At 41.3% G+C, this 17,880-nt stretch overlaps 1 protein-coding gene across 3 annotated transcripts; it reads left to right on the top strand.

The window, feature by feature from the left end:
* Positions 1-411: 411 nt before the first annotated feature.
* LOC133130353 (alcohol dehydrogenase class-3-like) lies at positions 412-14,556 on the top strand. 3 transcript variants are annotated; one of them, XM_061244881.1, is made up of 11 exons: positions 412-451; positions 1,684-1,762; positions 1,903-1,954; positions 4,644-4,745; positions 4,980-5,133; positions 5,277-5,364; positions 7,027-7,246; positions 8,968-9,228; positions 9,691-9,823; positions 10,063-10,201; positions 12,644-14,556. In XM_061244881.1, exons 3-11 carry the CDS (start codon positions 1,937-1,939, stop codon positions 12,669-12,671), a joined length of 1,143 nt encoding a protein of 380 aa, XP_061100865.1. In that variant the 5' UTR covers positions 412-451; positions 1,684-1,762; positions 1,903-1,936; the 3' UTR covers positions 12,672-14,556. The 3 variants fall into 3 exon arrangements, with proteins under 3 accessions (XP_061100865.1, XP_061100866.1, XP_061100867.1); XM_061244882.1 differs by lacking the exon at positions 412-451 and having other exon boundaries at positions 1,639-1,762; XM_061244883.1 differs by lacking the exons at positions 412-451; positions 1,903-1,954 and having other exon boundaries at positions 1,664-1,762.
* Positions 14,557-17,880: the final 3,324 nt, after the last annotated feature.

The following is a 17,880-nucleotide window of genomic DNA, read 5'->3' as shown; positions in this document are numbered from 1 at the left end:
TCTTTGATCTTTGGTGTATAAGGGAAAAAGTGGAATGGTTCAAGGTTCAATATTCCACATTTTGCACCATTGCTGTTACTGAACACACTGTACAATAAATTGCATTCACTTTAACCTTTTCTCTCTGACTCTAAACCACTACACACCTTGCAATCTTAGCATACACACAGAACTCAGGATATCTGCACCCCATAGTCACTTGCCTGTACACTAGTGCTGTCACAAGATACACAATTGCATCATTGCAAGCTTCACAAGCCAGAAGCAAGTCCATGTCGACCAATACACAGCAATTCATACAGAGCTGCACTACAGGTGGAAAGAGGCTATAGTTCCTCACATGCAGTATCCTCCTATGTACAACTGTTTGCAAAAACCAAAGGTTAGAAGGCTATTTTGCAGCCAGGCAAACAATATGTCATTAAATTTATCCTGTTCCAGTAGGATTAAGGTAAGACTACGTGTTTCTTCGGCACTCAGATACTTCTGCTGTTTGGTGTATCTGACATGTGAAATGTAAACAAGTACATTCAGTTCTGTATATGTTTCAAAGCAATGTGTTCAGTATTGCATTTTGTATCTATTGTAAATTGCATTATAAATGTGATTTGGCTTCACCAATACCACTGCTTCTGAGAAGTCAAAGAAAACAAGAGACCTGAAAATACTTAAACACACCCTAACCGAAATCTCTCAGGTAACATGCCATCTTTTGTCTGTCAGAAATGGCAAGAAGATTTGACAAGTTTCAACAGACCGAAAATGCTGTGCAGTCACAGTTTTTGATAAAGTGGCATTCAGCAGCTTTCAGCATATGTTCTATGGAAAGAGCAAAAAAGAGTGCAGCATTGGCTCGATGTGGCAGCATTCCTGTATTTTAATGCTTTGAAGGACAATTATTCATTTGTATTATTTGAGTTATTTTATGTCATAAAGAGTACCATAGAGGGATAAAACACTCAAACACAATTCAGGCTAACCAAATTTGTCATCACTTTGAATTCATTTACAGACACAATGGTTAAGTTCTGGAGCACAGAATCTGAAACCAATTTTTCCTAAATCTAACTTAATCCCAAGAAACTGAAATGACAACCAATCCTGAGAGCATGTCCTATGGATAGCAATTCTCCAATCCAGAAGCATTGAAAGATATAGTGGCAGTTTTTGGAAGGTTTCATAGGTAAGCATCACCTGTAATAAACCTGAGGGCAAATTGCAGAATGCTAAGCAGCATTAAGTAATCTTTAGTATGTGACAGGTGCATGCCTATATATAACATGGGAATAGACTACATGAATTTTTCCTCAACAATCCTCTGCCTACAGACCATAGAAAACAAGACTTGTTCCTATATAGGAAGCCAAGCTTAATCTTTTTACTTCTTTTTACCAGATTGTCAGTATGAGTAAATTTGGCAATATAAATGCTGAGACTTTTATCTCTATGTTAGCACCAGATAATGCATTAATAATGATGTTAACGTAGTCTATCCGTGACCTCAGGCTAGGTCAGACAGACAGGGTAGACTCTGATTGGCCATGAGACGCACAAATGATGTCAGCTCCCCCCACCTCTCCAAGGACTCCAACCTCCCAGAGTCTTTTTAAAGTGCAAACCCCCCCAACCACACACACCCATCTGTACCACTTTATCTAAACCTGTTCTCCTCACTCACACCAGCTGTGCCACCCTCTCTCCAGTCATCTATTCCTCCTCGGATCATCACTGGTGAAATTAAGCTGCTGTCCTGTTTGACAAGGTAAGTCCCGGCAAGTTTCAAGTAGCATTAATTAAACTCAGACTGTTCCTTTTATATTCCATGCATACAAATGACAGTTTCTGACAATTATTAATGAACTAGCAAATCACTGATAGTGCTTGATATGCACCTGGCTACAGGGCACACTGCCTGGCATTTGTACAGAGAGACGACATGGGGACTGAAGGCAAGGTAATGTATTGTCTGGTGAATGTTTAAAAATATTCTTATATTTATCATTCAAATGGGAATCAAAGGAAGCCTTATGTTTATGTTTTACTTCGATCCATAAATCCCTCTCTCTGATTGTTGCAAGGAGATTATGCTGGAAAAAATGAACTACTGAGAAGTCAATCTGTATAGCTTTGTTCATGTATTTGTCGATCATTAATGTTAACAACTACATTAGTCAATGGCAAGTCATATTGGAATGAAAAATTATAGTTCATGTATTTGTCAAAGGAGTAAAATGGTGGTTGAATGTGACAGTTATCAATTATCTTTAGGAAACAATTCCTGTTATCCAACTGATAACAATTTATTAAAAGTGCATTAATAATTTAGGAAACAATAAAAAAATGTGCATTTGTTTTGTATTATTTAATAATTTAAATGTATTTGAAAACTTGCAGCCTAAATTTCCCACGATTAAAGTTCACCCAAACTGTCTGGGCGTGGTAATGAGAACTTGCATGTGTGAATGGAACCAAACTAACAAATACCACCAGATTTATGCATCGCCACAGCTGTTGATAAATACCAATGCTGTGTCCAAAATGGCTCACTATTTCCTTATTACAAATCCCTAAGTAGTGAATGTCCATATAGTGCGCTTTATAGTTTACTAAATGACATTACATTACATTAAATTATAAAGTGAATTCGGACAGCAGACGCCGTATTTTGAAATCGAACAGCATCATCACGTAGGCTACGCGCAGCTACATATAACCATATTATTTTTACGAACAATTACCATTTTAAAACATGAAACTACATGGCCTTGGCTTATTTTATGTGTGGGACATGTGTGCATTGTCTAGCTTGTAGGCCAGCAGCAAAAAATATGGGTCACGGGTTAGGGGAGGGATAAGGGGAGTGGTTATCCTCGTGGGACGCATACAAAGAGAACATTGTCAACCGGTTGAAAATAGGATGATACATTAAAACTTACTTCTCTAAAAATACAGAACGGACATATTTAATACTTTCATCGCGTTTCTTCGATGTCCTCTTGTACAAACTGTGTATAAAACCCTAGAAAGTGTGACCAACCACCATGTTACTCCTTTAATGGTTAACTTCTAATGGTTCTAAGCTTATCCTCTGGTTTGCAAATGTATAAATATTAATGTAACAAATACAGTGGGGCAAAAAAGTATTTAGTCAGCCACCAACTGTGCAAGTTCTCCCACTTAAAAAGATGAGAGAGGCCTGTAATTTTCATCATAGGTACAATTAGAGAGACAGAATGGGGGGAAATAATCCAGGAAATCACATTGTAGGATTTTTCATGAATTAATTGGTAAATTCCTCGGTAAAATAAGTATTTGGTCACCTACAAACAAGCAAGATTTCTGGCTCTCACAGACCTGTAACTTCTTCTTGAAGAGGCTCCTCTGTCCTCCACTCGTTACCTGTATTAATGGCACCTGTTTGAACTCTTTATCAGTATAAAAGACACCTGTCCACAACCTCAAACAGTCACACTCCAAACTCCACTATGGCCAAGACCAAAGAGCTGTCAAAGGACACCAGAAACAAAATTGTAGACCTGCACCAGGCTGGGAAGCCTGAATCTGCACTAGGTAAGCAGCTTAGTGTGAAGAAAACCACTGTGGGAGCAATTATTAGAAAATGGAAGACATACAAGACCACTGATAATCTCCCTCGATCTGGGGCTCCACGCAAGATCTCACCCCGTGGGGTCAAAATGATCACAAGAACGGTGAGCAAAAATCCCAGAACCACACGGGGGGACCTAGTGAATGACCTGCAGAGAGCTGGGACCAAAGTAACAAAGGCTACCATCAGTAACACACTACGCCGCCAGGGACTCAAATCCTGCAGTGCCAGACGTGTCCCTCTGCTTAAGCCAGTACATGTCCAGGCCCGTCTGAAGTTTGCTAGAGAGCATTTGGATGATCCAGAAGAGGATTGGGAGAATGTCATATGGTCAGATGAAACCAAAATAGACTTGTTGTGTTTGGAGAAGAAAGAATGCTGAGTTGCATCCAAAGAACACCATACCTACTGTGAAGCATGGGGGTGGAAACATCATGCTTTGGGACTGTTTTTCTGCAAAGGGACCAGGACGACTGATCCGTGTAAAGGAAAGAATGAATGGGGCCATGTATCGTGAGATTTTGAGTGAAAAGCATTTCAAGGTCCTGGAGTGGCCTAGCCAGTCTCCAGATCTCAACCCCATCGAAAATCTTTGGAGGGAGTTGAAAGTCCGTGTTGCCCAGCGACAGCCCCAAAACATCACTGCTCTAGAGGAGATATGCATGGAGGAATGGGCCAAAATACCAGCAACAGTGTGTGAAAACCTTGTGAAGACTTACAGAAAACGTTTTACCTCTGTCATTGCCAATAAAGGGTATATAACAAAGTATTGAGATGAACTTTTGTTATTGACCAAATACTTATTTTCCACCATAATTTGCAAATAAATTCTTTAAAAATCAGACAATGAGGATTTTCTCATTTTGTCTCTCATTGTTGAGGTATACCTATGATGACAATTACAGGCCTCTCATCTTTTTAAGTGGGAGAACTTGCACAATTGGTGGCTGACTAAATACTTTGCCCCACTGTACAGAGTGCCTTATTGTTAATTGAGACCAAATATACTGGTGTTAACTGGACTGTGCTGTTTCAGGTTATTAAGTGTAAGGCGGCGGTGGCTTGGGAGCCACGGAAGCCTCTTTCAGTCGAAGAGGTGGAGGTGGCCCCTCCCAAAGCCCATGAGGTCCGCATTAAGGTTTGTTCACCTTCACACGCAAGCGTTGCCACGGTTACAGAAGCAGTCCTTCTGATAGTAAACCATTATGCTGGATCACTGCTTTTGCCAGAGACTAATTTTTCTCAATATTAGGCCTATCTATTAAACATTTCAGTGATGTATGTGTGCTTGGGAGGATATGTGCTCATTCAGACTGAACAGAAGTTAAAGGGGCTGCACTTATAAATGTGCTGTTGCATGGCTTTGGGACAGATTGTGGCCACTGGGGTGTGCCACAGTGACTTAGCAGTCCTGAGAGAAACACCACTCCCACAAGGTGGAATGCACACCTTCCCGATCCTCCTGGGACATGAGGCAGCTGGCATAGTGGAAAGCATCGGGCCCGGGGTCACCAAATTCTCCAAAGGTGAAGTTCTGCACCATTGCCATAAACACTAGGCAACCTAAATATATGTAGCTATGCTAACAAGGTGTTAGCCATAAGGCGCTTTCGGCCAGTGATGTTGTAAACGTGTTGCGCTGTCTCTCTTCTCTTGTGTTCTTCTGCAGGAGACGCGGTCATCCCTCTTTTTGTGGCTCAGTGTGGGGAGTGTGAATACTGCCTGTCTCCAAAAACAAACATGTGCAAGACACACTGGTACAGATCCCGCAGTCTTTTCTCTCCCTCTCTCTCTGTCTCTCGTCCTCTCGCTTTGCCATTTGCTTCTTAGTTTTTGGTCTTTAGCGGCCCATTCGCCTGCCTGCTGTCTGAGAAATGTGAAAGATCGGCCATTTTACACAGCCTCTCACTGGGTATTGGCTATCATGGTGTATCGGTCAATGTGAACACTAACAGGCAAGATGCTGCAGATTACCAGGGAACTCCAGCCTCTGAGGTGGAGGCAGAGAATACTGGGAGAAAGATGTAGATATATCTACACTAGGTTCCAGAAATATTGGCAACCCTGACGAGCAATGCACAAAAAAACCCCAATGTAATTATTGAGATAAACTCAAATGCCATTGAACATTTTGGGCAGATACACCATTGGCATTTTTGGCATCGAAACAGATGCATAAAATGAGATGCATCTCATACAAACATTGGAATATGATGGTGAGTCACTGGTGTTTTGGCACGATTTTAATTCCAGGGGTCCAGGGGCACTGGTTAAGATCAACAGTATAATGGATTCCACCAAGCATCAGGCAATTTTGGGTGATGATCTAGTTGCCTCTACTAGAAGGTTGAGACTTGGCTGTAGGTGGATGTTCTGGCAAGACAATGACCAAAAGCATACCTTAAATCCATACAGAAATGGTTCTGTGACAACAAAATGTTCTGCACTGGCCAGCTCAGACACAGGACCTCAATCCAATCAAAAACCTGTGGGCTGAACTGAAGAGGGCACTTGATAAGTTCAAACCCAGGATAGTTAAGGATCTTGCAAGGATCTGCATAGAGGAAAAATTTTAAATCCCTTCAAATGTGTTCCTTAACCTTGTAAAGACTCCATTCTGTTATACTTCCCAGAGGTAGATGCACCATGGATGTACTAAACCAGGGGTGCCAACAATTATGAAACCTTGATTTTGGCAAAATAATAATTTTTTTTCTTTGGTTCCATTGAAACATAATAAAGTACAGCATTGTTCACATTGGCATTTTGAGTTTATCTAAATCATTATATTGTTTCTTTGTTAAAGTATTTTTTGTGCATTGCCATTCAGGGGTGGCAGTAATTCTGGAGCCCACTATTCATGCTTATTCTCTGTCTCAATATGTGCCTAGAGAAGCAACTGAATTTTTTGAACAGGAACCGACCCTGCTGGGCTGTGAAGAAACTGTTTATTTTCATCGAGATAGTGAAGCGACAGACAACCGTGTGACAATCCAAAATGTACTGTTTGTGCCTTCTAGTGTCCAATCAAACTGCTCTTATCCTAGCATGGTAAATGTGGATAAGAAGGTAGCAGAGGTGAATGAGAGCTTGTGTTGCCCAAGTATAGGGCAGAGTCATCCTATCGCTCCACTTTGAGTGCTTTCTGGGTGTAGCCTACTCTCTTCAGCTGAATAAACGTGACTGTGACCATTGCAGTCTGGTGGAAAGTGTTCTTTATGACAGACTAAGTTTCCCTGACAACACAATTAGCTTGGTGTGAAAAATTTCACATGCTTTTATTGTTATTGTTTATCTGTAGATGCCAAACTCACATACAGCAAGCCGAAACCCAGCTGGCCCGCTCTATTGGGGACGGATGGGCGGATGGGGGGGGGATGAGTGAGTGTACTTACAGGGCAGTTTTTTTTCACCTGCAGGGAGGAATTTCTGAAGGGGGTACTTTTCGATGGGACCAGCCGGATCACCTGTCAAGGGAAGGAGATTTATCAGTTCTTTGCCTTGGGTACTTTCTCAGAGTACACTGTTGTCCCCGAAATCTCACTGACCAAAATCCGGAAGGACGCCCCCCTGGACAAAGTCTGCCTGTTGGGGTGTGGGATCTCCACGGGATACGGGGCCGCCATCAACTCTGCCAAGGTGCGCGTTTTTGCCAAGGAGTTAAAAACACGATACTTTATTACAGGGTCTGGGTCTGTACAAAAATAAAGTGCAAGTACATTGAAACATACAGTACCTACAGTGCAAAGGTCTTGAAAAATTGCTTTTGGCTAGTAATCCACTACACTAGTCTTCCGTGGTCTACCAGGTTGTTTGCCATGAGCTTGCTAGCGCGTTCTTGCTTCTAAACAATGCTGCTTAACAATGGGCCAAACAGTTCTGGGCTGCGGTTCCCGATAATGGTGTCTCTTAGCGTTTTACAAAGACTGTAAAGGTATACTTTACTAAAGTTGTTTACTTTTCTAGGTGTGTTTCTTGAACTATCCCTTAGGCAATTGCTTAAGGGATAGCTTCTACGTGCGATTTTACTGGGCCCATTGACTATTCTAAGATCGATTATTCACTCCATCCATGCAGCAACTGCTTGACTGCATTATGAGAGACAGTAGTGTTCTTTATCAATAAAACACTGCAAATATTGCATTAACAATATTGATTTGATTCAGTTTTTAACTATTCTGCCAAATTAGAAAAATGTAATGTAAAATGTATAGTACGTTTATTTAGGACCTTTCATTGAATTATTTTTTAATCTGTACAGAGTGTTATACAGGTGCCTAAGACTTTTGCAGAGTATTGTATATATGGTTTGTGATATTATATTGTGCTATAACACCTCGTCCCACTATGCCACTGAGCAATACGCCTTCTTTGGCAAGTCATGTTTTATGTACATTATTTTAATATCTTTGTTGTGGTGCCTTAAATTTGCAATCAGGATTGATTTGGCAGAAGCAAAATTACACCATTACTGGTGTAATTCACCATTTTCTCTGATTAGCTGACATTTTCAATAACAGTGCACCAACACGCAAACAGCTTAAGCTATGGCGGAAACAAAACAAAGAAGTGGACCCACAGCTTCACAGCAAACAAAATGGAGATATTGTTTGGGGACGTGGCGCTGAATAAAAAAACATTATTTTAGGGCTACAGGGTCCAACAAAACAAAGAAAGAGCTGAAGTTACTCAGTTCACTCCAGCCCACAGAGAGAGTGGGAAATCGTCAGTTTATAAATATTATTTAAAAGGCAATTAGGCAACATGTTCAATAAAGTGCAACATGCATCCTTCTTAATGTACAATTTTATTCTTTGCATGAAAAATGGCCCATTAATGTGGTATTTTGGTATATTATTAGCTAAGTGCAACTGTAGAAATATTAGTGTACATAATACTTAACATACTGAGATGTAACTAAGAGCAGCAGCTGATTTCAGAGGCTTGCGGTCGTAACAGTGGTGGCCACTAGTGGAGTGAGCTGACAACATCGATAAGGTATAGCTAATTGTGGTGCGGACCAACTTCACGAAAGTACCACTTTCAGAAGGTAAGTTAAGAATGTTTCAGGAAACACGCTTCAACGTTAAGGTACAGCTTAAGGTATAACTTACGAACGACGTCGTGTTAAGAAGGCTTTGGAAAACGCAGCCCAATCATTATAATCTTACATCACAATGATTACCAAACCAGTCAATTGAAGTCATTGAAGTGTGTGTTAATACTGTTTCTAGACTTTCAACTTTCAATAATTATCAAAGATAATATCATATGCTGTGAAAATGTTGGCAAAGATAATCGCACTATGAAACGTTAATATGGGCACCTCCATACGGTCAACCACCACCCCCCACCCCCAGGTGGAGCCTGGGTCCACGTGCGCGGTGTTCGGTTTGGGGGCCATTGGTTTGGCGGCAGTGATGGGGTGTAAAGCAGCTGGGGCATCCAGGATCTTTGCTGTGGACATCAACAAGGACAAGTTCCCCAAGGCCGAACTGTTGGGGGCGACTGACTTTGTCAACCCCAAGGACTACGAGAAGCCCATCAGCCAGGTGCTGGCAGAGATGACCAATGGAGGGGTGGACTTCGCCTTGGAGTGTGTCGGCAGTGTGGAAGTGATGGTGAGATTGATGTGCAAACACTTTCTGTGACTTACCTGTCTGACACCTGCCATCAACTGCGCTGGTAAAATGTGAATGGCATCTTTGTGAAGTCACTTCAAGTAAAGGCACCAGTGAAATTATTAAACTGTAAAATGTATGGCATACACTGATTGGTAAATGGACTGCATTTATATAGTGTACAACAATAGTAGAAAAAACATAAAAAATCTGCCATGAAAGGCACCATTTACCTGATCAGAAGCAATTGTGAGTTAGGTCTCTTGCTCAGGGGACACCAAGCACACCTAGGGCAGAGGATCAAGCCAGGAACTCTCTTCGACTGCTCTTACCTCCTGAGTTAATGCCACCCTACACTAGGGATAATCAAATCTGGCCCATGAAGGTCTGCCTGCTACCTTCTGTGTTCTGGGAATGACATGTTACACTGGCTGAGGTGAATCTGTGCTCTTCTCCTTTAAGAGAGCTGCTCTGGAGTCTTGTTGTAATGCCTGGGGGACCTGTGTGATCGTGGGGTACGTTCAGGAGAAAGACATGACCTTGGCACCCTTAAGCCTCCTGCTGGGCCGTACACTGAAGGGAACTTTCTTTGGGGGTAAGCATGTCAAATGGAGGTTTGAAGAATTCTACTTGGCTGTTTGCACAAATGTGATATTGCATACCTTTGTTTTCATGTGCCATTTTAAATCAGGATGGATTTTCTCAATTAATTTGGTCAGCACTCTTTGTGTGGTTCTCTGTGTGCCTTAGGGTAAAAGTGTTCTTTTTCTCATCATGTTATGCTACATGTTTGAAAGTGTTGTTTTTTTTGTGTGGTGCATTCCTGTCCTTCAGGATGGAAGAGTGTGGAGAGTGTGCCCAAGCTGGTCGATGACTACATGAACAAGAAGCTCAAGGTGGACGAGTTTGTGACCCACAACCTTCCCCTGAAAGAGATTAATGAGGGTTTTGACCTCATGACAAGTGGGAAAAGGTAAAATGCAATTCCCAAATGGTTAAAGAACAGAACAACAAAAAAATTATTATGCAGGCAAACTGAGAATTATGGATTCACACTATTGCTAGTGATTAATGAATGTGTGTGTATGTGTGTGTATTCCTGGAGATCTACCATCCAGTAGATTTAAATTTCAACCCTAATTTGGCACACACTGCTAATTAGCACCACAAAGACATCTCTAGCTGTAGAATGTGATGTGCTTTGTTAGGGTTGGAGTGAAAACCTATGAGACGGTAGATCTCCAGGAAAGAGGGTTGGGCAACCCTGCTCTAGCTGTGGAACGAGGTGTGCTTTGTTAGGGTTGGTGTGAACCTACAGGACGGTAGATCTCCAGGAACAGGGTTGGGCAGCCCAGCACAATATCATCAGTGTATCTACACTCAATGAGCCCTTTATTAGGTATTTATTAGACTTATTTTTTGGACTTATTGGTCTTCTACTGCTGTAGCCTATCCACTTAGAGGTTTGACACATTGTGTGTCCAGAGATGCTCTTCTGTGTACCACTCTTATAATGTGTGGTTATTTGTGTTACTGTCACTTTCCTGTCAGCTTTGACCAGTCTGACCCTTCATCACTGACCACTCTCATTAGCAAAGGATTTTTGCCTGTAGAACTGCTGCTCATTTAATGTTTTTTTTTTTTCACCATTCTCTAGAGACTGTTGTGCATGAAAATCCCAGGAGATATTCTGAGATATTCAAACCTACCTGTCTGCCATCAACAATCATTTCATGATCAAAGTCACTTAAATCACGTTTCTTGCCCATTCTGACATTTGGGATGAAAAACAGCTGAACCTCTTAATCAGTCAATCATGTGCAGTTGCTGTCACATGATTGACTGAATTAATGCTTTCATTAACAAGGTGGGGTACAGGTCTACCTAATAAAGTGGTGGGTATATATTACATTATTGGCATTTGGCAGACGCTTTTATCCAGAGCGACGTACAGTTGATTAGACTAAGTAGGAGACAATCCTAACCTGGAGCGATTCAGGGTTAAGGGCCTTGCTCAAGGACCCAACAGCTGTACGGATCTTATTGTGGCTAAACCGGGATTAGAACCACCGACCTTGCGTGTTCCAGTCATTTACCTTAACCACTACGCTACAGGCCGCCCTGTATTGTGTATATTGTTTATTTTTACAATGAATCAGCATTTTTTTCTAATTCAGTTGTGAATTGCTGCTAAATCTGCCATCTCTGGCACACCTAGGCGTGGCGCCTGGGTACATCAACATGTACATTCATATTGCATATCCTGAGTACAGACTGAGACTTCTGTACATGTGTGTCTGAACAGTGTCTTATGCCTGTACCCAAAAGGGAGTGTTCATTGGTTTGGGGAAAGAGGGCAAACAGCCCCATAAAAGCTAGGGCACCCTGTATTTCAGGGTGTGGGGTGTACAGTAGATTGTTCTCCAGTGTGCTATATATAGGGGGTTTGCTCAGTGCAGTTATGCAGTAATTCCTGCTTCATGATACAGGCCCCTGGGGGGTTATGTGAGTACTTGGGGATACGGGAACATGGTGTTCTGCTCTGTGGGATAACAATAGGCTATCTTGTTTCAAATTGCAGACAGCCGATGTGGGTTCAATGAGGAGATCTTTCAGGGCAAGTCAGGTTCTCATGTGAAGGTTACTGTTGAATGATTTAAAAACCGAAGGTTTTCTTGCTTTCATTAAGATGCATGCAAGCTTTTCACCACAAAGATTTGGAACAAACAAATATCATAATGATTTAATGAGCTTTACATTTTTATTTCCATTTTCCCGCCATCTTTGTGCCATTACTTTTGGATGGCACTGTATTGGCATGTGTGTGTTTGTGTGTGTCATGTACTGTAGGTGTTTGTAAGGCAAGGCTCATTCACAGTTTAATAAGATAAATGATAAGAGACCGTTTTTTCAAGACCAATTCATGTATCACTTTTCATTTTGAGATGCAATCCAGTATGGATGTCCAAGTTATATCCCCAAGGCTTCACAGCATAACAGTGTTCCACAAATCCCTTCAGAACCCTGTTCAAAGTGACACTGGACTGTGGATAAAGGTGCTATATAAATGCCAACCAACCATTTACTGGCCTCTTGCTGACTTATTAACAACAGAGGAGTGTTTGTCTGCATGTCAGGATACACAGTCTATCTGGCACCAGTTAATATTTTACAATATTTTACAGTAAATAATGCTGATTTTGCTTGCTATTTTAGAGGATCAGGTCTGTTGTTTGCTCTTCTGCTACTCTGCTTCTACTACTTTGCAAAGCGTCTTTGTGACAGTCTTCTGTAAAAATAGTCAGCAGATTGACAGGTACAAAATGACTTTATTGTGCTTTCAAAGTCAAGTACTGAAAGCATTATCACTCAGAATCAAGGCTGATTTCACTCAGTGATTTTTTTCTCTTTCCAGCATTCGAACGGTCATCAAAATGACCTAAAAGAGGCAGGCTGAAGAGAGATGGCTCCCCCAACCCACACCCTGATGGCTCCACCATGACTGAAGCCACAATCATATACATGAACTCAAATGGCAGTTCTGATGACTATGGCACAGTAGTAGATAATTATTAACAGAAATACACTGACTTTGGACGACCCTCCCTGCCTGTGATTTGATAAGAAATAATCCCTTTGCTGTGACCCCACAATTAAAGAATGCAAAGCATGGAGAAGGAGAGAAAAGGTTGTACATGAAAATGACTCTCAGATTCTATAAGCAGTGAGAACATGTGTGTTGCAGCAATGAAGTGGCCATTCTGCCAATTCAGACGCTTTGGTTTCATGTTGCATCTGCAAATGTTTGCTAAATGATTATCCATTACATTACATTACATTACGTGGCATTTAGCAGACGCTCTTATCCAGAGCGACGTACAACAAAGTGCAAATCAAACACAAGACTATCCAGTGTGTTTTGTAACTGGATATTTTGGGAGGGCTACTAGTAGGCATATTCAGCTAACCTTTAAACATGGCTCACAGTCTGGACCCAATCCAAGCGCATTGTTCACTTGCACAGACACTTACACTCTTTATCTATCTATGGAGCAGCATGGTTACTGAAGGAATTCACATTATGTACCTTGCTTTAGGCTGACACACCCGGGCTCCAGCGTGATCAAACCCACAACCTCACAGTCTCAAGCTCTGTTCACTTAGCATTACGCTACACTTTCAATCTAATTCCCCTGAGTGTAGCAATGCCAGGGCTCACTGAAGAGTCTGTCGCTGAGCCAAATACTCACCTTAGAACTCTTAACAATCAATGTTCTGTCTCTCCTGCTTTTGAAGCTGAAATGTTCCAGTTTAAGGCATTTTATGAGTATTCTTGAAGAGGCAGCCATGTCTTATGAAGAAACATCCATTGCTGCAGTATTGTCCTTAGTTATGGCCTCTTCAAGAATAATTATAAGACGCATCAAACTGGAACAGTTCATCTTCAATGGCAGGGGGACAGAACTTTCATCATAAAGGGGTTGGAGCTCAGCGTCTGGCTTGTCTACATAATCTGTAATGACCCCTGACATTCTTACACTCTGGTATTTCAGCATTCAAATGTGCTGAACGGGTGACTGCTGTGAGATGGCTGCCCCCTAGTGTGCCACCCAAGACACTGCAAGCAGCACACTCCTTTCAGAGCATCTAAATTAAGATCACTGGGGAGCCGCATTCATTTCATCCCTGGTTTTGCTCTTGGTGTCTTGGGTTGCTCCGTATGTTCCTTTTGTTACTGCCACCTACTGTTCAAGAGAATACAACACAGTCATTATGTACCCAACTCTGTTCCTGAAAATCTACCATCCTGTAGGTTTTCATTTTAACATTACATTGGCACACCTGATTCTACTTATCAATGGAACTTGAGATTCCAGCAGCTCAACCTATCACTACGCTAGCTGATTTCAGTTTCCGCTCTGGTTGAAGGTGTGTTATTTATTGAAATCAGCAGGGGCACTGATTGGTTAGAATGAAAACCTGCATACTCTCAGCCCATCATGGCACATGATTGGGCACCCCTGCTCTAGCTGTTGAATGAGTTTTGCTTTGTTTGATGAAAAGACAATGCTCGTCAATACAGGACTATTTCTCCCATCATTGTGCTGCCTCTGTGTAATTCATACCTTAGCGGAATGCTCCCAGAACTGATGAGTTGAAATAGGACTGTGTAAACCATGGTGTCTTTAGATAGCTAATGTTGTGGGAAATAGTTTGGTGTCATTGGTGGTGTAGTACACTGGTTGCTGAATAAAGATCTTGTTGGAATAAACCACAGATAATGCAAGTTACCTGTGAGTCAGCATCCAGCTGTGATACAAAGCTTAACCGGGATTGTTGTGACTCTTATTTGAAGATTTGTTGTCTTTCCTGTAAACCCTGGGTATATAGAGGGAAACATGGAATGGTTCGAGGAGACTCGCTAATACGACCTCCTGCGCACCATTTGTGTATAGCCATTCATATTACATCTTGTATGTCCTAACAGACATAGACAACCGAGGATACCTGCACCCCGTTGTCACTTGCCTATACACCAGTGCCGTCACAAGATACATAAGTGTATCATTGTTGCCTAGACAGGCCACAGGCACGTCCGCATCTACATAGATAGATAGCGATCGTATAGTGCCGCACTATTGGTGGACATTTGCACTTCCTTTTGTTGAACTGTTAAAACAGAGGAACTTATCATTGGACTCAGATAAACGAGAACAAAATTAAATTAACCCGGTTCCAATAGCACTGGTCAGACTACGCCTGTTTCCTTCACCTCTCAAATACTTCCGCCTTTTGGTGTATTTGGGGGGTTTTTACACAGGGTTGAGAATGAATCATATTTTTATATCATCATCTATCCTTCATTCCTGGTATATAGCCCTGAGATTCTTAGCACATTCTCCCAACAACATAAAACGCTAATATTTACATGCTGTAGTTCCTGCCATATTTCAGTATTTAATAAAGATGTTTGTTAGCAAAGCCTGTAAAAGAAACAATTGCTTCCTCTTATTTTTAAAACAATTTTAGTTTGAATATCATTAGAAAAGTTCAGTTTGTACTTTTCAACATCACAGTACAAGTTGCTTTGGAGTTGAATAGTATTTTCTTGCTTGTGAACCAGAAACCCACCGATGCCCCTATACTGCATATTTAAGCCCAGTCTGCACATACTGTACCACCAACCAAACAGTGGTCATGGTAATGACAGACAGTCAATGTTTACACAGAAGATTGAGCTGGACTGTCTCACAGAGGTCCGTCCATTCAACTCCTCATCCAACCCTCTGAGACGTTATGGAAACATAAAGCCCCCCAGGGCTGAATGCATTTACAGTGCAGTCTGTAAGTATTTGGACAGTGATACACGTTTTTGTTGTTTGGGCTCTGTACTCCAGCACATTGAATGTGCAATGAAACAATGACTATGGTGTCAAAGTGTAGTCTTTTAGCTTTAATGTGAGGGTTTTTATTTCCATATTGGGTTTCCAAAACAGTGTCGGAATTGTAGCCATTTTTATACATAGTCCCTCCAATTTTAGGGGACCAAATTTAATTGTACAATTGGCTGTTCAAATCTCCTGGACAGGTGTTTTAAGTTTCATTGTTAGCTCCTGCATAAAAGAGCCTACAAAAGGTCTGAAGTTGATTCTAGGAGTGCCATCTGCATTTGGAGTCTGTTGTTGTTGTCAATCAACATGAGGACCAAAGAAATGTCAATACTAGTAAAGCAGGCCATCATTAGGCTGCATAATCATAATAAATCAATCCAAAATCCAAAACATATTTGGCATGTCAAAATCAACTCTTCAGTATACAGTGGTGTGAAAAAGTGTTTGCCCCCTTCCTGATTTATTATTTTTTTGCATGTCTGTCACACTTAAATGTTTCAGATCATCAAACAAATTTAAATATTATTCAAAGACAATGCAGTTAAAACATAACTTAACTGTGGTTTATCAAACCTGAGTTCAATTTCTCTAGCCACACCCAGGCCTGATTACTGCCACACCTGTTCTCAATGAAGAAATCACTTAAATAGTGAAGTAGACCAAATGATCCTCAAAAGCTAGACATCATGCCGAGATCTAAAGAAATTCAGGAACAAATGAGAAAGAAAGTAATTGAGATCTATCAGTCTGGAAAAGGTTATAAAGCCATTCCTAAAGCTTTGGGACTCCAGCGAACCACAGTGAGAGCCATTATCCACAAATGGCGAAAACATAGAACAGTGGTGAACCTTCAAAATTACCCCAAGAGCGCAGCGATGACTCATCCAAGAGGTCACAAAAGACCCCACAACAACATCCAAAGAACTGCAGGCCTCACTTGCATCAGTTAAGATCAGTGTTCATGACTCCACCATAAGAAAGAGACTGGGCAAAAATGGCCTGCTTGGCAGAGTTCCAAGACGAAAACCACTGCTGAGCAAAAAGAACATTAAGGCTCATCTCAATTTTGCCAGAAAACATCTTGATGATCCCCAAGGCTTTTGGGAAAATACTCTGTGGTCTGACGAGACAAAAGTTGAACTTTTTGGAAGGTGTGTGTCCCATTACACCTGGCGTAAAAGTAACACCGCATTTCAGAAAAAGAACATCATACCAACAGTAAAATATGGTGGTGGTAGTGTGATGGTCTGGGGCTGTTTTGCTGCTTCAGGACATGGAAGACTTGCTGTAATAAATGGAACCATGAATTCTACTGTCTACCAAAAAATCCTGAAGGAGAATGTCCGGCCATCTGTTCGTGACCTCAAGCTGAAACGAACTTGAGTTCTGCAGCAGGACAATGATCCAAAACACACCAGCAAGTCCACCTCTGAATGGCTGAAGAAAAACAAAATGAAGACTTTGGAGTGGCCTAGTCAAAGTCCTGACCTGAATCCTATTGAGATGCTGTGGCATGACCTTAAAAAGGCGGTTCATGCTCAAACCCTCCAATGTGGCTGAATTACAGCAATTCTGCAAAGATGAGTGGGCCAAAATTCCTCCACAGCGCTGTAAGAGACTCATTGCAAGTTATCGCAAATGCTTGATTGCAGTTGTTGCTGCTAAGGGTGGCCCAACCAGTTATTAGGTTTAGGGGGCAATCACTTTTTCACACAGGGCCATGTAGGTTTGGATTTTTTTTTCTCCCTTAATAATAAAAACCTTCATTTAAAAACTGCATTTTGTGTTTACTTGTGTTGTCTTTGACTAATATTTAAATTAGTTTGATCTGAAACATTTAAGTGTGACAAACATGCAAAAAAATAAGAAATCAGGAAGGGGGCAAACACTTTTTCACACCACTGTATTGTTAAGAAGCAAGAACGCACTGGTGAGCTCAGCAATGACAAACAACCAGGTAGACCATGGTAGTGGATACATTTTATGAATGGTGAATATTTTTGAAAAAGTAAGGAAAAAGCGCAACACTGCTACTTTACAGAGTCACCACTTTATTGGCAGACGTACTGACGTTTCAGCACTAGGCCTTCATCAGAGTAACTTTGCCAGAAAATGGAGAGCTTCATTTATAGAGACATACAATAGGGAACAGTCCCAACCAATAGGGAGTCCCAACCAATGATTCAAGTATTGATGTGAAAAGACATTAGGACATAAGGGCAATACATACATTTTTGAAAAAAGACTTAACATCAATCAC

This window comes from Conger conger, chromosome 6 (genome assembly GCF_963514075.1).
Source record: "Conger conger chromosome 6, fConCon1.1, whole genome shotgun sequence".
Taxonomy (NCBI): Eukaryota; Metazoa; Chordata; class Actinopteri; order Anguilliformes; family Congridae; genus Conger; species Conger conger.
The sequence above is the reverse complement of the archived record's forward strand: the minus strand, read 5'-3'. Positions and strand labels throughout refer to the sequence as shown.